Genomic DNA, 17728 nt, shown 5'->3' on the forward strand with positions numbered 1-17728 from the left:
CATGTTCAAAGTCACCTTTCTCAGTTTGAGCTTCAGCAGGTCATCTTTCAAAGTGAAAATTGCAGAAAATGTTGTTAATTATGGCAATATTTTCAATAAAATGCATGGCTATTCCTGGTTTGGTGATGCTAGCCTTAGACAGGAGTCAGAATTAACTGAAAATGAAAGTAATTATTAGAGGCATGTGAAATGATCCAAACATTGATAGTATTGATACCAATGCTGGTACTAGTATTGGATCGATACTATCGCGATAGGATCGATACTTTGTTTCTATCCTCTCAGTTCAGTATGAAGCGCACTGAATTGTGTTAAAATAGTTATTTTTTGTTGCAACATCCATCTTTTATTTATAGCCTATAGCACATTTAAATAACAGAGCGGACCCAAAGTGCTTCAGGGACAAGCGCATTTTAATTCCAGCTCTTTCAAAATACAAAAAAAGCTGAAAGTTGTGTTTTATTGTTGTAACTAATTATCATGGAAAATAATCATCTCATAAATCATGACACACTGCTCTCCCCTGCTTAAGCTGCCTTTATAAGTTAAAACTATGGGTATCGGTATTGATATCTGGAATACGGGCCTTGTATTGAACTGGTAACTAATTATAGAGCTAGAAAAAAGCTTGTATCATGAAGACAGAAAATAGGCCTAATAATGTTGTTTCACTCAAAAACAACAACAAAACTCAAAGGCTTTATGCCTTTATTCTGAAATCTTTAATTTTTTATATGATAGTACACTCAATGCATATGGAAAAAATAAGATATATTTCTTTTTGAAATGTATTTTTCTTAAGACCTCTCGAGCTAATTAATACTTTCGCGTGAAACGTTTTTAAATGATAAAAATCGTATTTTAATATTAACAACCACTTTCTGTTGTCTGGCAGAAGTGAGATAAAAGGGTGTCTTCCACTTGGGCTTATGGTTTTAGCTTGATTTTTTATATATATACTTCGGGTTAAGAAAAATCTAAATAAATAAACAAATAAAAATAAAAACCATCCATTAATTTTATTTTGAAAGTCTCGGCCAGAAGATTTTATATATAGCGCGTATCCCTCTGTAATTTGAGAAAAGGGGGGACGGCAGGAGGGAGGGCAGGACAATAAAAAAAAACAAAAAAAAACCTTGGCGATCAGTCGGAGGTGTGAGAACGAGACCCAGCAGGACAGGAAAAGACGCTCACACGTGGAGGAACAAACCGAGCGCTTAAACAAGTAGCCTACCCAACTAACTGCTGTCTGTTTCGGGGGGAATGAAGGGATAAGGCAATGCTACTGGGAGAGCCGTATAGGTGAGGAGACCAGGCAGTGTAAATGAGCGCTTTTTGTTATATTTTGTGATTGAGAAAGTAAGAGCAGAGAGGGAGGAAAGTGGGCACCCGGTGAGTGAAGATTATGGAAACCCTCTGGAGGAGGAGGACGCAGGCGGTGAGATGGAAGTGGAACTCGCTGCTGCTCTGTTTATTCACCGGTGAGTTTCTGCTTTAATCGTTTAAAACACTTTCATCTCCCAGTCACCTTTAAGGTGGCTGTAGTGGCTCTTCCAGCCGTACAAATAAGCCACTGGACAAGCGCAATGAAACGTTTGGAAAGGAAGGAAACGTGTTTAATATATAAGCACATTTGGGGGGATGGTTGTTTGTTTGTTTTTTGTAGAGATTTTCAAAATCCGAGAACAGTCAGGACTTGAAAACTGCTAAAACTTCTCATCTTGAGTTAAAGTGTGCCTTACAGGGCTGCTGTGGTTGGGGGCAGGGGAGAGGACTGGCTGGAGGGGTTGGTGTATGTATTTGAGAGAAGGAGCAAAAAAGAAAAGAGGTGGGGGTGAAGGACATGGTCCCATTGTCTCCCAGCGTGTGGAGAGACAGGAGCCAGGATCTCAAGAGGGACCACCCAGATTGAGCACACCAGAGGTCTGCAAAAAAACCAAAAATGGGACCTCCTATTGATTTGACATGGAAGTATTTGATTCAGGGAGGTAGTGTGTAATTAAAAGGATGTGTCACCACTGCAGAGACAGCATCTATTAAACTAAGATAAATAAATAAATAAAGGCTTAACTGATTTGGAAATCCACACTTTCACTGCACACGCCCCTGCCACCCCACCCTGCCCAATTTTCATATTGCGTTTTTATGACATACCTCCATCTGTAGTAATGTAAAGCCACCCCTCTCTCATCTACTTTCTTTGCCTCCGTTTGAACCCATGTGTGGAAATATGTGTGTATATTCCCCTTGGGCAAACACAGTCTGAGTGTGAGTGACTGCTGAGAGAAAGCAGAGCCGGGTGTACACACATGCTTGTTTTTTCTTCCTTTCTTTTCCTTTTTTTTTTCTGCATTGTCCTTCATCTGAATCACGTCCCCGGCGCGCTCTTGGTTGTGAAAGGCTCCCGACCTTCTGCGCGAAAAAGCTGCAAATATCGCAGAGAGCCTTCGGGACGAAAAGGGCTGGTGTCGTGACAGCAGGTTGAGACGAGTATACAGAGAGGCACAGCTGTGTGCACAATGCTTTTTAGCTGAGCCCTGGGAGGGGGGGGGGGGGGGGTTAATAAAGCACATTAGTCAAACACACACACTAAAAGAGATCCTGCCAGTGTCACTCACTCAAATGGGTGTTAAATTCTCGTTGTGGATCATGAATTGCGTCGGCGCAGAAGGAGAAAAGCACTGAAACCATCTTAATTTGATCCATCACGCATACACAAACACTTGTACTGTATCTTATTCTAATGGTCTCCCACTCAAAGGGTAATTAATTCAGCTGGTGGATTGCTGAGGCTCACGAGCGTGTGCTAATTTGAGAGCCACAGTCATGAGTTTAAGAGCTTGGGGAGGGGAAAAAAAAGGGTGACTGGACCTCCCATCCGAGAGGCTTCCTCAGTTCTAAAAACAAAAAAGGTGGAGAGACCTGCGTATTTAAACCCTAGTGGAGGTTGTCCCCTTTGGACACCCACTATTGATCATCACATCACAAGACTGCCATGAGCGTGACGACTGAGAGCCTAAACAGTTCTTGAGGACTCTTAAAGGTTGCCTGAACTCCAGCAATGTGGCTTTTCTCAAAGCTGAGGGGCTCGTAGGAAATAGGTACTTAAGGTAATAGCTAAAAAACAAATTTTAGAGGTTGAGACATCTTCGGTGAACTCCCCAAAACACTGGAGTCTAGGCTGCCTATAATAAGACCAATCTTTATGCTTCATTTGTACTAAATGCATTTTTCTAGCAATTTGCAGTCTCTGAGTCAGAGCCTGATGGTCCACAGAGATTTCAGTTTTCTTCTTGATTTTTTTATCAGTTTTGGTAAAGGCTCGGTTTTATCTCCCGGAGCCTGAATACAGTGGAAAAACAGCTGAGGTGGGGAAAAAAGGTTTGCAAGTGGCTTAAGTGTGTAAAAGATCTACTTCTATCCGGTCGAAGTCATGGCAGCCTCGACAGAAAGAGCTGCTAAGCTAGGGGCGTGCTATTATTACTGATAAACTGCATTGTTTGGTGCTTATTCTCAAATCTCTTGTTCAAGTGCAGAGCCAGTTCTGCTTCAGTTCCTTTTAAAAACCATCCCTCATTTGATCACTTCTGAGAACTGAGCCTTGTGTCCCTTAGTGGTTGCCTAGTGCCGCATTGCCTGGGTGTTGCATACCTGTACACAGGCTACACAATGGAACGCAGCATTGGAAGAAGTTTGTGTAATTTTGGTGGGAAGAAACCGAGAGTGGACTGAATATGGATCTGTGAAATCAGCTGTGAGCTCTCAAACAGAAAACCACAACAGCGGTTTCATCTTTCTTTCTTTTTTTAATACTGCACAATATAGGTGATTAATACAAAAATATTGCCTCACACAGTTTTGGGACAACAACTTTGTGGTGGTGCCGGTTCCAGATTAGGCACCAGACTACACCCAGAGTCAGTGGAGAAGAGTCGATGGTGTCCACCGTGTCCAAATGCCTCACCAAGATTTAATGCCAGATACTCTCCATGACGCAGCTCTTCCCATTTATCCAGGCTTGGGACTGGTGAAGTACCAAAAGGGATTGCCTGTATTTAAACCGTTGTAAATGACTTGTTGTCTTATAATATGTCAAACATAGATGTCATGAAGGATATCAAGTCATTTTAAGCTAATCAAAAGATTCTTGTCATCAGGTAGAAGCTGCAGAAACCACTGAATTGATTTTAATGTAGGTACAGTAACGCAGCGTCATAAAAACACTTACAAAATAGGTCATTTCTTTATTTTACATATAGTTTATTAACCAGTGGCTGGGTTATATTCAAGCCCATGGAATAAGCTTTAAAAACCTTAACCTTAAGACAAGGAAGGTTCTGGTATCCTAACACGATCTAAATTTAATATTACTGGTACGTCATCACATGAAAAGTGTTATGTTTTTTTGCTGTGTCACAGATTTGTCTGTCATCCTACATCAGCCTACAGTGTTTGATTCAGCCGGTGGGACACGTGGGCTGTTTTGCCACCTCGGTCCAGCCTGCGTGTGGGAAAATAAACCGTGCACATGTAGTTTTCAACGGTGAAACCCTGAACGGCACATGGCCTTGCTGTTCTATGCCATCAGGAGGTTCTTCTTTCATAGGCCATTGTGACATTTTTCTTTGTAATTGAAGACTGAATTAAAATGTTTTTTGTCCCCGCTGGCTGTTATTAAGAAACATTGTGATGGAGGCAAGCAGGGCTGGCTGAGTGCATTGAAACAAAACCCTAATGTGTGTGTTTCTCTTTTTCTTTTTCCCCTGAATGCTCCGCAGGTGCATTTAACGCAGGCAGTGCCTTTAAATCAGTCTTGAAATATAAATAGAAGCTGCCAGTTGGAGGTTGTGTACTTAGGGGTTAGTTCATAAGAGGTTTCATTATAGTGTTGAAGTTTTTTGTTTTTTTTTTCTTTTTCGTGATGGGAAAGGATCAAAAAGTGTTGGCAAGATCTGAATGAAGAAGTTTTTGAAGTGTACACTGGCAGCTTAACACCTTGACAATGCTCTGTGACTTTTTATTTCCACTATTTCATCGAAGCAACTATCTCTCAGGCTTCACCTTTTTGTCCACTCGCACTTCTTTGGCTCCACAAACCTATGACATCCTGCATTAGCAGTCTGTAACCAGTGTGTGGTTGCTTTTGTGTGTGTTACAGGTGGCAGCGAAGCCCAGTGTGAGGGCTGCGTAGAGTACTGCTGCGATGGGTCGCCGCCTTTCTGCTGTTCCTACTACGCCTATGTGGGAGACGTCCTCTCGTAAGTAGAGGTGGGGGATTAATCCAAATATCGATACTAATGGTATTGGTACTGGATCGATACTAGCCCAGCAGGATCGATACTTTGTATTTACTTGATATCGGATCGATACCACAATTTACAGTATCACGTCACCCCACATACACAGGAAGCAATCCAGAGATATCAAAGACAGTGTTTTTGTTGGAGTTTCCTCAAGTTTTAAGGTCCTGATTTCTGTAAAGGCAAAAATATCTAGCAGTGGTGTTAAGACTGCCATCATCCTTTCCCTTTTTGTGTCTAAATATAGCTGATAACAAAATGCAGGTGTAACCGCTGGCAAATCTGTTTGTCAGACTCTTTCATCATAAATGAAGGACTGACCCGAGGTCCCGGTGTAGCTGTCCAGCCTTTAACAGCCTTGGTTGCCGGGAAGCCGCAATTATATCCCATCAGTTCACGGTCACATTACATGTATTGTGTCGGATCCTACTGGAAATAAGAGAACGCATTATCCGATGTCTGTGTTTACTGTTTTGTTGTTTTAGTTTTTCTTTTCTTTTGCTGTCACCATAAAACTAAGAGTGGAAGGAAGAGCTTGATGTGCTTAGGTAGTTTGGTGCTAAAAGCGTAAAAAGGAGGTCAATGATTTAATCTGCTCAGAGTCAGTAAATGCTGGCTAAGAAAGCCCTCAGTATTTGAATCTCTGACTGGAATCTGTGGAGTGTGGAGGTTATTTAAAGGAGAGAGAATTCATTCAGGTCAGAGCTATTCAGAAGACATTCAGTTGATCTGCACAGCACAGCTGCTTTAGCGCATACAAGGGGACCTGAGGGCTTTTCCTATATTTTTATGGCCAGTTTTAAATCATGTCACTGCATGTGCAAATAGTCCCCGCAAGTGAAGGGCGGGCTTCAGACAAAAAATAATAATAATTGGCAGTTTTAAAAAAATATTTGGCTCCATGTGATGTCAGTGAGAGCAGATATCCCTAATATGGTCAGCCCAGTTCAGATCTTTTGTTAATGAGGGGCAGCCGATCAGAAGTACATTGGCTTAAAGTGAGGGTTTAACATGTCCCCTTTAGCTCTGCAATAGACTGGTGGCCTGCTCAGGCTGCATCCAAGCTCTCATTAGGCTCCAGCCCCCCGACAACCCTTAAGACAATGGAGGATGGATGTAGGTCTCCTTTAACATATCTTTCAGACCTTTAAAGTCTTAGCATGCCTTTTGTCCGGTCTTTCTCCCCTCACCTCCAACTCATCACGACAGATGGCTGTCCATCCCTGAGCCTAGCTTGTTGCAGGTTCCTGTTAAAATTGAGTTTTTTCTTTCCTGCTGTCACCAAGTGCTTGCACATAGGGGGTCATCTGATTTTTGTGGTTTTTCTAGTTTTTTTTTTTTTTTGTTTTTTTTTTTTATCTTCCAAGATAAAGCGCCTTGAGGCAACTGTTGTTCTTATTTGGTGCTATATAAATAAAACTGAATTGAAATTGAATTCATGGTAATTGTAAAAAAGTAACTGTATCCTTCATTTTTTTTTTCTTTTTTTTTTTTTCCTCCATCTTATGTGTATATTTGTACCAATTCTATCTGATAACCTTTTAAGGCTTGATTATATTCAGAATTTGCAAAGCAGCCTTGGCTGACATGTTGACTCATGCTGACCACGAAGATGTAACAAACCTGTCAGCGATGAGTCCTTTTTCTATTTTCCAGTGCCAGTTCACAAGATCTTCTGCAGTCACATGGTCACAGGCACACGCATATCACACACAGCTGAGTTACATCAGATGCTGCAGTTTATCTCCATGGCAGCACCTTAGAAATATTGGGTAGCATGTCTGTTGGAGACAGCTGCCTCCTTTCTCACGTGTGTGTGTGTGTGTGTTTTTTCCAGGGGCACTGCCATCTCTGGTATTGTTTTTGGTGTGGTGTTTTTGATGGGGGCCGTGGCAGCCTTATTCCTGTGCGTGTGCATGTGCATGAAGAACGGGCGTGGTGCACGGGTTGGCGTGTTCAGCACCTCCTATAACATCAGCACTGTGACCCAGGGCTATCCAGGTGGGACAATATACACAACCACACAACTTGATGTGTCCTATACCATGTCTATGTTATATATATTTTAAAATACATGAAGTTAATTGGATTTTAACTGCATACAAGGGGCAAGAGAATTAGATATTTACTCTTTAAGACAGAAAGATTTATCAATAGGTCAATATTGTCATCTATCATCATTTTCATCAAATGGTAGAAAGTAAAGCAGAGAGGAGAAACACCTTTCAACTATGTCACAAGTGTTGCTCTCAGGCGTGCTCTCCACCAGAGGGCAATGTTTGTGTATACCGGGAAAACAAACAGGCATTTGCTTAGGTAAATGTCAATTTGTGTCTGCACCTTCAGACTTGATATGAAGGATCATAATATTGTTTTATCAAAGTGAAAACGTAAAGGAAAGGGACATGTTATTAAAATGTCATCTTCTTCCTTCTCGCCTAAAGCTGCATCTCCAGAACTGAAATCATGTGCATAAACATGCTTATGTATTACAGATATTGTCACAATTACTTACTGTCAGCAGATTAGACATGTGACCCCTCCCTTCTCTGGACAGCTGACCACGAGCCGGTGTTGTGCCACTGCGGTTTTGTTGTCTTAGTACACCCAATACAGATGAACAGTGTTCAGACTTTTCGAGGTGACTCTGGGGTAAAAACGTAAAGTACTGCAAAATATTTAATTGATCGAATCTGTTTTGAAGTCATTGCTAAGTGTTGGTATTATTTAAATATGTTATTATATAGTTTGTACAAACAGTATTAGAAACATGCTGGCTGTCTGTGGCCATTATGGGGATCTAAAGTTAATGTGTTTGTAGTATAGCGGCCACCATAACTAGTATTATCTGCCTGTATTGGTAGCGGTAAGAAAACAGAGCTTAGTTGACTACAGTCTACTGACATCTAGTGGTGAGATTTTACACACGTCAGCATTAAATCATTAAATATTGGTATCGGTCTTAAAAATCCTATATCGATCAGGCTCTACTATTGTTGAACACTGATAGCTGTAACTATTTTTTTTTTAAACTAAAATCATTAATTAATGTTAATGATGGGTTTGGGGTTTCAAGCTAGTTAGTTGTGATCCTATTATACTACATGTGCTGTAGGCAGTGCTGAAAGCATATTGGAGTTGGAGCATTTCTTCTGGGCAAACTATTGCCTTTTTTACACCAAAATGGTATCCCTAGTCCCGTTCTGAGTTTGCTCCATATCAGAGCTGGTCTGCTTTTCAGCGTGATTAGCACGCAGCATTTGCACCCAGAATTGGGATATTTCCCATAAGAACAACATTAGGACGCATCTTGTGGGCTGCATCTGCCGGTTCTAGATTGGGCACCGGAACAATACTATATACAGAAGCACATGTGCACTTTTAGTGTTATAACTATTAAAGGGCAATACTGAACAATAATAAAAGCGGTACAACCAAGTTAATCAAACATTTTAAGGATATTTATTAGTTAATGCTGCTCAATTGTTTGTAACAAATCTTTCATATATGAATATATTATTAGTATTAGAAGTTTATTTATACTATAGTTTATCAGGAAGCAGTCTAAGTAATTCATTTGGGTCTACATGATGACTTACGCACAAATGAGGCTGCTACACTGATTTCGGTATGGTGAAACCTTATCTACTGGCCTCAGGCGACACCTGAAAATAAAATTGAAAAAGAAAAATGAAGGGGCATATTATGTTACAAGCTCCACCGGGACCACAAACAGATTTACCATGGCCACTATTTAATCATTATAGACAAATAAGTACTTTTCTTTAAATAGCTTTCATTATCTGCTAGATTCTATGCTTGTTTTTTCTCCCTGCTCTCAGCGCTCCACATCTGATACTCTGTTCCTGCTTAAGAGGGAGAAAATGGCAACAATGTTTCCACCTTGTTCTCACAAGGTACATTGTCTGCGCATCATAGTCTGTGTTCTATGATACTCTCCAGCCTAAGGAATGCTACTTTGTTTTGTTTTTGTTTTGTTTTTTTCCTTCTGGGGCTCATTATTTATTTATCATGTTTCATTCTTCTCTGCGTATCACCTTGATGGTACACTGGCCGAGAGCTCGCCGCGCTGCCCTGCAGCTCTGATCATGTTTCATGAATACAGCACAGTGCAATGTCAGTGCATGTACTGTATAATGAACGTACGCTTGTTTCTCCATTGGGTGTGAGGAGTATTTGCTGCTATTACTTGCTTACTCCAATCCCATAAGTGAGTCACTTTCGATTGATATTCATTTTTTTATTTATTTTCCCTATCAGCACTAGTCATTTTAAAATAAAGTCCTTACTCACCACTATGTGACTGTTTGCAAGCTCTAACCTCTTAACCCCTTTTCTGTTATATCTGCAGCTTTGTTGTTCTTGTGAATAATGCAAGTTCCCTCAGTGAAATTGATAGACGGGGTCAACTAAAGTGCCTTTTTACAGTATTTCCATTTCTTCCTTCATTCAGCATGGGCACCAAAGTATGTGGTTTCTCTATGTAGCCACTAGAGGGTGCAACTGTCGTGTGAAACCTGCAGTAAAATTGGGGCAGGCATCCTGAGCTTCAGTGGGCCTCATTCATATTGAATATGGAAGAAATGTGAAGCCTGCAATTATTACAGAATAACAGTTGTTTTTTGACCAGCCTGCTTACTGTCAATTTTGTTCTCACACACAGGTCCACCGCCTCCATACACCTACGACTGTGAGATGTACCCTCCATCCCTTCATCCCCCGCCCTACACCCCAACACAGCCTAGGTCAGCTAACTACTCCCCGCCGCCTCCTTACCCTGGATACACCCGAAAGTGAATCCCCGCTGCACTAAACATGCTGCCACGGCCCAGATTCGCAAACACAGAGACGGCTGTGCAAATCCGAACTCCGAAGCAGCGAGCTGGTGTTGCAATTTGGGTGTGACCACCAAAAATTTCCACACTGAAACACAAACCTAACTGGCAGGCCAGAGCACTCGGTTCAGCTTTCCTGTATTTCTGCTGCTCTGTAGTTGAGGACATGGCGGGGAAGTAATCATTTGACAAATGTGGGTCAAGCTGGCCAAAGAGCCTCAACTCATCTGATGATAGACTTAACAGTTAGCAGCCCTGCTGGCCTGCAGCTGGTACTTTTTTGCCCACTAATAACCGATATCCCTTATCCGTCCCCCACACCTGTGCACATTAAAAGCATTCAAATGATCATTTTGTCAGCACAGAGGGGAGAAAGCTCGTATCACTTGAGGCAAAGAGTCTTTCCTGGACACAGTGTAGACTTACAGAAAGATATCAAGCCCTCATGGGTTTTTCTTGTTTGTTTTAAATCTTGAGTTATGTCAGCGTCTGAAGTGTACATTGATAATGAAAGGCTGTTTTTAAATGCAGGTCTGGACCTGTCACATAAAGACTTGAATATAATTCATAATAATGCCCGTCTTAATGGCCTGGATGGCTTGTAAGGATTAATGAACTGTTTTGGTTTGTTTTGTTTTTTTTTTTGCTTTTTTGCTTTTATATTGTCTTACTTGAAAAAACATGTTATGAACTGTGGTCACACTGAAACAGAAACATGTCTTTCTGTTATGTTTTATGAAACTGTTGAACTGACACAGTAACGGATTCATGGTGGAATTACAGCTGAAGGCTGATTTAAAGATTTTAATCTAGAGTGACTTCAGCCATAGCACAATGAGGTCGCTTTGCCAGGCTGACTGTGAATGATGGAAAGGATTTAAACCATGTAATAAATATAGTGAGGTAAATAAAGTGCTTTGTTACTGTTTCCAATAACTGTTGTAAATAAAATGTGTTTAAAGTGTTAACTCCAGTATTCCTTTACACTATGATTAATAATACAACTTGTTTTATTGGGGTTTTTCTGTTTAATATGTTTTCCTAATAACAAAAACTCATAACAGGAATACAAATATTCACAATATAATCCAGTGACTCATAATAGCAGCATTAGTTACTCAATATAGTGAAGTAAGCTAGAAACAAGGCTAACATTAAAATAAACAGAATAATACTAATCATGACTAATACTGGGAGATTTATTTTTCTCAGTTAAACGTAATGCTTGGACTTTTTTTGTTTTGTTTTTTGCTCTAAAATAAAAAAGGGAACATGCGCGCGCAAGTAGGCTATGTGCGCGTGTGAGTAAACTCAACGTGCACGCCGGGAAGATAGCGCGTGAGTGTGTATGTGTGTGTGTTTAATCCCACTCTGCCGTGGTCAGGTGATCCGGCGCTGAGCAGCTGTACAGCCTCGGTATTGCTCACCATCAGACAACGGGAGACACCGGCGCTGAGCAGACTCGTTTTCTCGCCTGACGCAAAGCTTTAGAAAACGGTGCGGTATAACGCTAGCCTGTAGGAGCGTTGTTTTAGCGAAAAGGCATGGGGGACCGAGTAGCTTTACTGCTGCTGGTTTTAGCGGCTTCGGCTCTGGCTGTCGAGGTAAGAGAAAAGCTTCATTTTTTTCCCTATGTGTGAGAATTTGTAGCATTTAACCCCCTCCACCATATTGTTGGTGTCGGCTGAGTCAAGCGAGCTAGAGGTAGCTAAAAGGAGACCGGAAGTTGAACTGTTGTTCCTTCAAATGTAAAGCTTAGACTAGATTTGTTTAATTGTTTTTTTAAAAAAAGAAGGAATTGAATCTTTGTAGGTAAATGTATTGTGTCTACCGATCCATCAACAACAAGTTGTTATTTCTGTCCTATAAAACTGCTCCTAACACGGTGTGTTTGAATATAAATGCGCAGTTTGTTTTGTGTTGAAGGCTGTAACCGGAAGTGTAATGTAAAACAATCAAGCTAACTTGAATGCTAAACATGAATTCTTTTGGATTCCTAAATAAAGGCGACGTTAATATTTAGTACAATTTCGCGTATCCACTGGGCTATTTCGTTACAATGCTTCACTGTCTGTTGTTAACAAGTACAATTTGAAACAAATGATGTATTCACGTAGTTTAATTTAAATACCCTCGCTTTAAGTGTAATTTAATTTCATTTACTGAGTCTTTGTGACAAAGGAGACAAGCGCCGAAACCTTTGACTTAAACCTGTAGCCTATGTGTTTCCCTTTCCCCCCCCTCACTTTGCGTTAAAACTGAGAAACTGCTCGTTTTGCTGTGATTTAAAACGTTACAAACCGGTCAGGTTTGCCAGCGAACCATTTCCAGCCAGTGACACTGCGCAGATGGTTACGGAATCTGTTCCTGTCCAGTGGTCATCTGCGCTAATTCAATCTCGTTATACTAATCACGGTGAATAAACGTAAAAGCGTATTGTCTCATTTTCTATATCCCCGGGGCTAATTTATTGGCAGTGGGCGTGTTTTTTGTTTGTTTTGTAAGTGTAAGTAAAAACGTAATTCTCTCACGTTAATAATAATAAAAGCTTGGGATGACGGGGCTTTAAATACAATAAAAATGTAAAAATAAAATAGCGAATATGCGAGTTTCTGCGGGAAAACAAAACGCCACAAACGCCCTCCACGTATTAGATGGGCGAGAATAGAGAAGTAAGATGGCGGCGGTGCACTGCAGCATTTATCGAGGGGAAACTGGGAAGCCAACAGGAGCTTTGACTGGCATTGTTGCCTTTCATTGCTCTTTCTTTTTAAGCCATATAGGAGAGTTTAACATGCGAGCAGTAACACTGGTTATGTATTATCACGGAGCTCTACATAATCTCTGTTTATGGATTTTTTTTAAACAGGGTCTTTGCCAGGAACAGCGCTTTGTGACTGTCCACTGCGAAAATGCCTATTTTTACACGCCATCTACTCAATCCTGTGCTGATGCCTGTCTGATTTCAGACATGTTCAGTGGCCTACGCGTTACAAAAAAAAAAAAAAATCATCATTGTCGTCATTATTGTCTATTGTGGCTCTGTCATGACAGAATTACTCATTTCCTTGTCTCAAATAAATAAATCACAATCCCCTCCCTAACGATGAAATTTTCTGTTATTTTAATCGGTAATTTTCATGAGAATAAGAATGTATTAAAATCTTGCTTTTTATGATTTGCGCTGTGGCTTTGTTGTGAGAGAAATGACACATTCCCCTAGCCACATTGAATGTCCAATTGTGGAAGAGGAGGGATTGGGAGCTCTTAAACATGATAAATCGACTAATGGTGCCAGCAACCTGTTAGCCTGGGTCCTTCTTTGTATTAAGGATCAGTGTTTGAGGTGAAATTAGGCAGCTGATCTTTGTTGTTTCCTGTAAGCATACGCTGCAATCAGTGGACTTGAAATGGGGAGTTTGGACTTCTTTTTAAGCAAACCCTTGGCTTTGTTGATTATCCAAAGCTGAGGTCAGTCCAGACAATCCCTGGCCTTTGAGTCCTGTGTTTACATCAAAGACACAAGCATGAATAGAGCGAATTTACCCAAGATGAGATAAACGAGATAAGACTTGAAAACGAGATGTTATAAGTTTTTGATCTTGTTATGGCTTGCTTTTTCTCGGCCCTTGATGACTGGCACATACAAACGCTTCTAAACACTTAGCCCGAGGAAGCAGCTTTTCCTGACAGACCCGCCCTGTACACGCTGGCCGCAGTGTGGAGTGTGGGAGTTAGATGCCAGTCTTTGTCTGTTTCCAAATCCTTGGGAAATGGCTCTTGGATGGGTGCTGGTAGCCTGTTTGTGTGCACACTGCAGTGTTTCAGCCTGGGGGTGGACCAGCCCTCTCCCTTTATTAGCAAACCTTAATGCCATTATGCCTGTTGGCAGTGCCAGTGCTTCGCTCTCTGGCATGCTCTCCGCTGCTCACACTGCAGTTTGAGGTCTTTGAAGGAGAAATCCACTTGACACTAATGTGTCCTCTCTCATTTTCCATTTTCTTATTTTCCGCTTTCTTGAGCTCAATTTCACCTGCATGGCATCCACTTCTGTTCCAGTTTGAAGTTGATATTTTGCAGAAGGCCTTTTTGACAGCCCTCACAGAAGGAGGGGGTCGTTTTGTGTTTAACCCGGTGTCTCCAGCATATTTGTAGACTGAAAAGCAATTGCAAGTGAGTGAGTTTTAACTCTGAGAAATGTGCGTGATTGTCGACTGTCAAATTGGTCTGGGACTGACACCGAAAAACCTGCTGTAGTTTTTTTTTTTTTTTCTTTTTTTTTTTCCTTTGTATGTTAATCTAGAGCTTAGACAATTAGTCCATTAATTGATCAGTCATTCCATGGAAAGCATCAACTACTCGTAATTAATTAAAATCCTCTGTTTACAGCCTGTTTTACAATGAATCGTATTGATTTCTCATAAAGCTGTTATTTGTATACGAACCGGGATTACTCGATTTCATGAATAACCCTTCAAATTAATTACTCAGTACAGATGTGCACTCAAATCAGTGGTTTGGATGTTTTTGGAAACAAATACTTGAGCTCTTAAGTGATACATTGGCTCATTGCTAAGTGTAGTGACCAAAATAATCAGTTTAGATTTTTCAGTTCTTTTTAATCATCAAGAATTATTTAAGTGAACTGTCAAGCAATTGAAACTAGTGCTAGGCTGTCAGGCTGTAACTTTTTTTCCTGGATATTGTCATATGCCCTTCTTTTATCTGGCTTTAATCCCGCCTCTCCTACCAGCTGTGATAATATTTGGTTATGAAAAATACTGGTGCAAACAGCACATTGTCCATCCTGGTTGTGTCAACAATGACGACGTTGATACCGCAGCACTCCCAGTTAATGCCTCTCCCCTCCCCGTCTGACCAAGAGAAAAGAATTCCTGACCTTTTGTTTCTGTTGTGGTAAACTGGGATGACACCTATCTGCTTGTTGTCTTTTGTAGCTTTGTGTCTGTCTCCACCTAACAAAACCTGAGACAGCTCATAGGGGTTTTTCTTTCCAAGTAATGCGCTGTCCAAAACAGCAAACAGTGTTCATTTCCCATTGTATCAGAAATGGGTGCAGTTCACCAGTCACTCTGTCAAAAAATGGTCCTCATTGAATATAAGTGAATAGAGCTAAATGGCCAAGGCAATTACAGCTGAATGTAGACAAAGAAGCCCAGATTTTAGTAAATTAAGATGTGAAAGGAAAGTCAAACATGCCCAAAACACACCAGCACAATAAACCTTTAGATGAGTTGACTCAAAACTGAAAGTTAGACACGCATGCTATCAGGTGGCTTGTGGTGCTGTGACGTACCTAATACTTAAAGAGAAGTCTCTTACTGTGATCAGTTTTGCTTCTAATAAAGAAGACACTGTGAGACACTGTGAAACTGTAAGTTTAAGTATAGGAGGGTCTGTTTAGAAATGGTCTGCCTCAACCTTATTCCAGCGTTTTCCTCTCTAGGCTCCCTCCTTTTCAAAGCATGGTAGGAATCCGGTAGTGCAGAGGCCAGTAGCGAGGTCAAAGGCTTGCATTGTGTACTTCAGCCTGCTCTCTGAATGAAATATTGTGGACAACCACAAGAAGGTTCGAATAAATCCATCAAGTATCTGATGGTTGGACTTCCTTTGAAGTCTGCAAAGTATATCTCTGCAGGTGCATTAGTACTAGTAGTCTCAGGGTTTTTCCATCTAGTTTTAAGTTTAGGATTGAGTCAAGAACCTGCTACACTGACTGTAATGAAGAGTAGTACGAGGCATAAATTGCCAAGTTGTATAGGGGAGCTTTTGTTGGTTTTCTTTTTGGTTAATGTGCGGTTGTGTTAACCTGACAGTTTTTGATGACTCTTTCACACCACGGCGCCTTCATTTTCAAGACATTGTGTCTCGCTAATGCGATTCTGCAAGTCAGTCCTCCAGAAAAAGCCTTCGCCTCTTCTTCCTCCGCCTCTTTGTGTCTGGCTTATAATTAGCTCTAATAGGTCAACATGTACTTTATTCTCAGGTTGTCTTCAGGGAACATTCTTCCTCCTCCCTTTTTTTTCCCACTACACGGCAGCACCATTCATCACTATTCCACTGTTATTTCCATCTGTAAATATCAACGCGCCATGAAGACAAACTCTTCATTTCTCTGCTGCTGAGTAAGCAGCTGTTTGGTACAAAATCTGAATAATAAGCTGAGAAACAAGTCGCCCTGACCTGCACAATCATTCAGCAGCTGCGCAGAGTACATCCAGCACAGTAGTCATGCCACATCTGAAAGTGCATCCCTGCCATTTCAATGCGTCAAAGCTCCATCACGAGTGCAGCATCGGTTTGGCTGTGATTTGTTGTATGGAACTGGCTTTCCACTTAGATATGACCTGCAGTGTGATGATCTGACCAATGACAATCATGTTTTTCTTTTCTTTTTTTTACCGCACAAATGCAGCCCTATCAGAGCAGGATGGATGACTCTGCATGATAACTGAGTGTATAGTTTCACAGTGGTGTAACACATGGTGCTGCAGTCATTATGTTACTATATATGAAGTCCTTCATTATCATCATCATCATCATCACAACTATCATGACTCAGACAGGACTCAATGTGTTTGACAGGCTGCCTTGCTTGGAGGTTTGTAATGAACCAGAGAGGATCTTCTAAGCTAACCTCAATACTCGGAGGTCCAGCTCCCATTTTTGTGCTGGCGAGGTTTGACATTTGCTAAGGGGTCTTGACATATATACTGCAGCTCTATAAACTCAGGTTCATTAAACTAGAGTGCCAGTTTAATGGTACTTGTCTTTTCTACCCCACTATGAAGGATGGTGGGGTAGAAAACATCTGTCGCCAGAGACATTTTAAAAGAGACAATTCTGCAGAAGGTAGGTGGTGGAATAAAACCTTTTTGTGGTCTTGGTGACGATTTAAAATTAAAGTTAATTTAGACAATGCTTCAAAAAACTGTTCAGTTATGTGCCTGGAGGCCTTGGTAAGAAGCCTGCTGAGAAGAGAGACTTGCTTTGCTAGGACCAGGTTTGATTTGCAAGAAAGTCTTTGGTTTGCAAGAAAGGTTCTCGCTGCCTCTCTGCTTGCTCTCCTGTTTTCTTATTTGCCGACCATCCAAAAACATGCTGCACCATCACAAATCTGACGCATCACGATTACATTTCAACTTAAAAAGTAAATGTTCTTTAATCATGAACTTGCAGGGCACAGTCCAGAAATGGCATTATGCTTGTGGTGCTAATAGTTTTCTCCTTGCTGATGCTGTTGACAAAAAAGGTCAGAAACCTTTCGAACGCACAAATTAACAATCAAAAATTCAGGTTGCAGTGATTAAATATGTCCTTTGATAATTGTGGATTAAAGATTTGATTTTTGGCCTATGAACTGAATTTTAAATCATAATTAAATATGCATGCATCTTATTTCAGCTCCTGACAAGGTATACACAAGCAAACTAATGAACAGCAGAGGCTGAATCTTTAAAAGTAACCGTTCAAATGTTTCCCAGAGCCACAGTGCGGCTGGAGATGGAGTTTCCATCATTCTCGTATGCAGCTTTTTTTTTTTTTCTTTCT

General features: G+C 40.9%; 2 protein-coding genes across 3 annotated transcripts in view; both read left to right on the plus strand.

Annotated features, from left to right (window-relative positions):
* The first annotated feature begins 1057 nt into the window (after positions 1-1057).
* Positions 1058-11124, plus strand: cyyr1 (cysteine/tyrosine-rich 1). Its single transcript, XM_026159013.1, has 4 exons — positions 1058-1481; positions 5159-5258; positions 7138-7301; positions 9985-11124. Exons 1-4 carry the CDS (start codon positions 1406-1408, stop codon positions 10116-10118), a joined length of 474 nt encoding a protein of 157 aa, XP_026014798.1. The 5' UTR covers positions 1058-1405; the 3' UTR covers positions 10119-11124.
* A 384-nt stretch (positions 11125-11508) lies between these two features.
* Positions 11509-17728, plus strand: part of appa (amyloid beta (A4) precursor protein a) — a 36643-nt gene continuing 30423 nt past the window's right edge. Inside the window, exon 1 of one of the 2 annotated variants that reach the window (XM_026157783.1) lies at positions 11509-11760. In XM_026157783.1, coding sequence (XP_026013568.1) covers positions 11701-11760 — 60 coding nt within the window. In that variant the 5' untranslated portion in view covers positions 11509-11700. The remainder of the gene's footprint in view (positions 11761-17728) is intronic. The other variant, XM_026157784.1, reaches the window with a different exon arrangement.

This window comes from Astatotilapia calliptera, chromosome 23 (assembly GCF_900246225.1).
Source record: "Astatotilapia calliptera chromosome 23, fAstCal1.2, whole genome shotgun sequence".
Taxonomy (NCBI): Eukaryota; Metazoa; Chordata; class Actinopteri; order Cichliformes; family Cichlidae; genus Astatotilapia; species Astatotilapia calliptera.

Coding starts and splice junctions, on each gene's coding strand:
- cyyr1 (XM_026159013.1), top strand. CDS start 1,406: ATGGAAACCCTCTGGAGGAGGAGGACGCAGGCGGTGAGATGGAAGTGG. Junction 5,259..7,137: donor TATGTGGGAGACGTCCTCTC/GTAAGTAGAGGT, acceptor TGTTTTTTCCAG/GGGCACTGCCATCTCTGGTA. Junction 7,302..9,984: donor TGTGACCCAGGGCTATCCAG/GTGGGACAATAT, acceptor TCTCACACACAG/GTCCACCGCCTCCATACACC.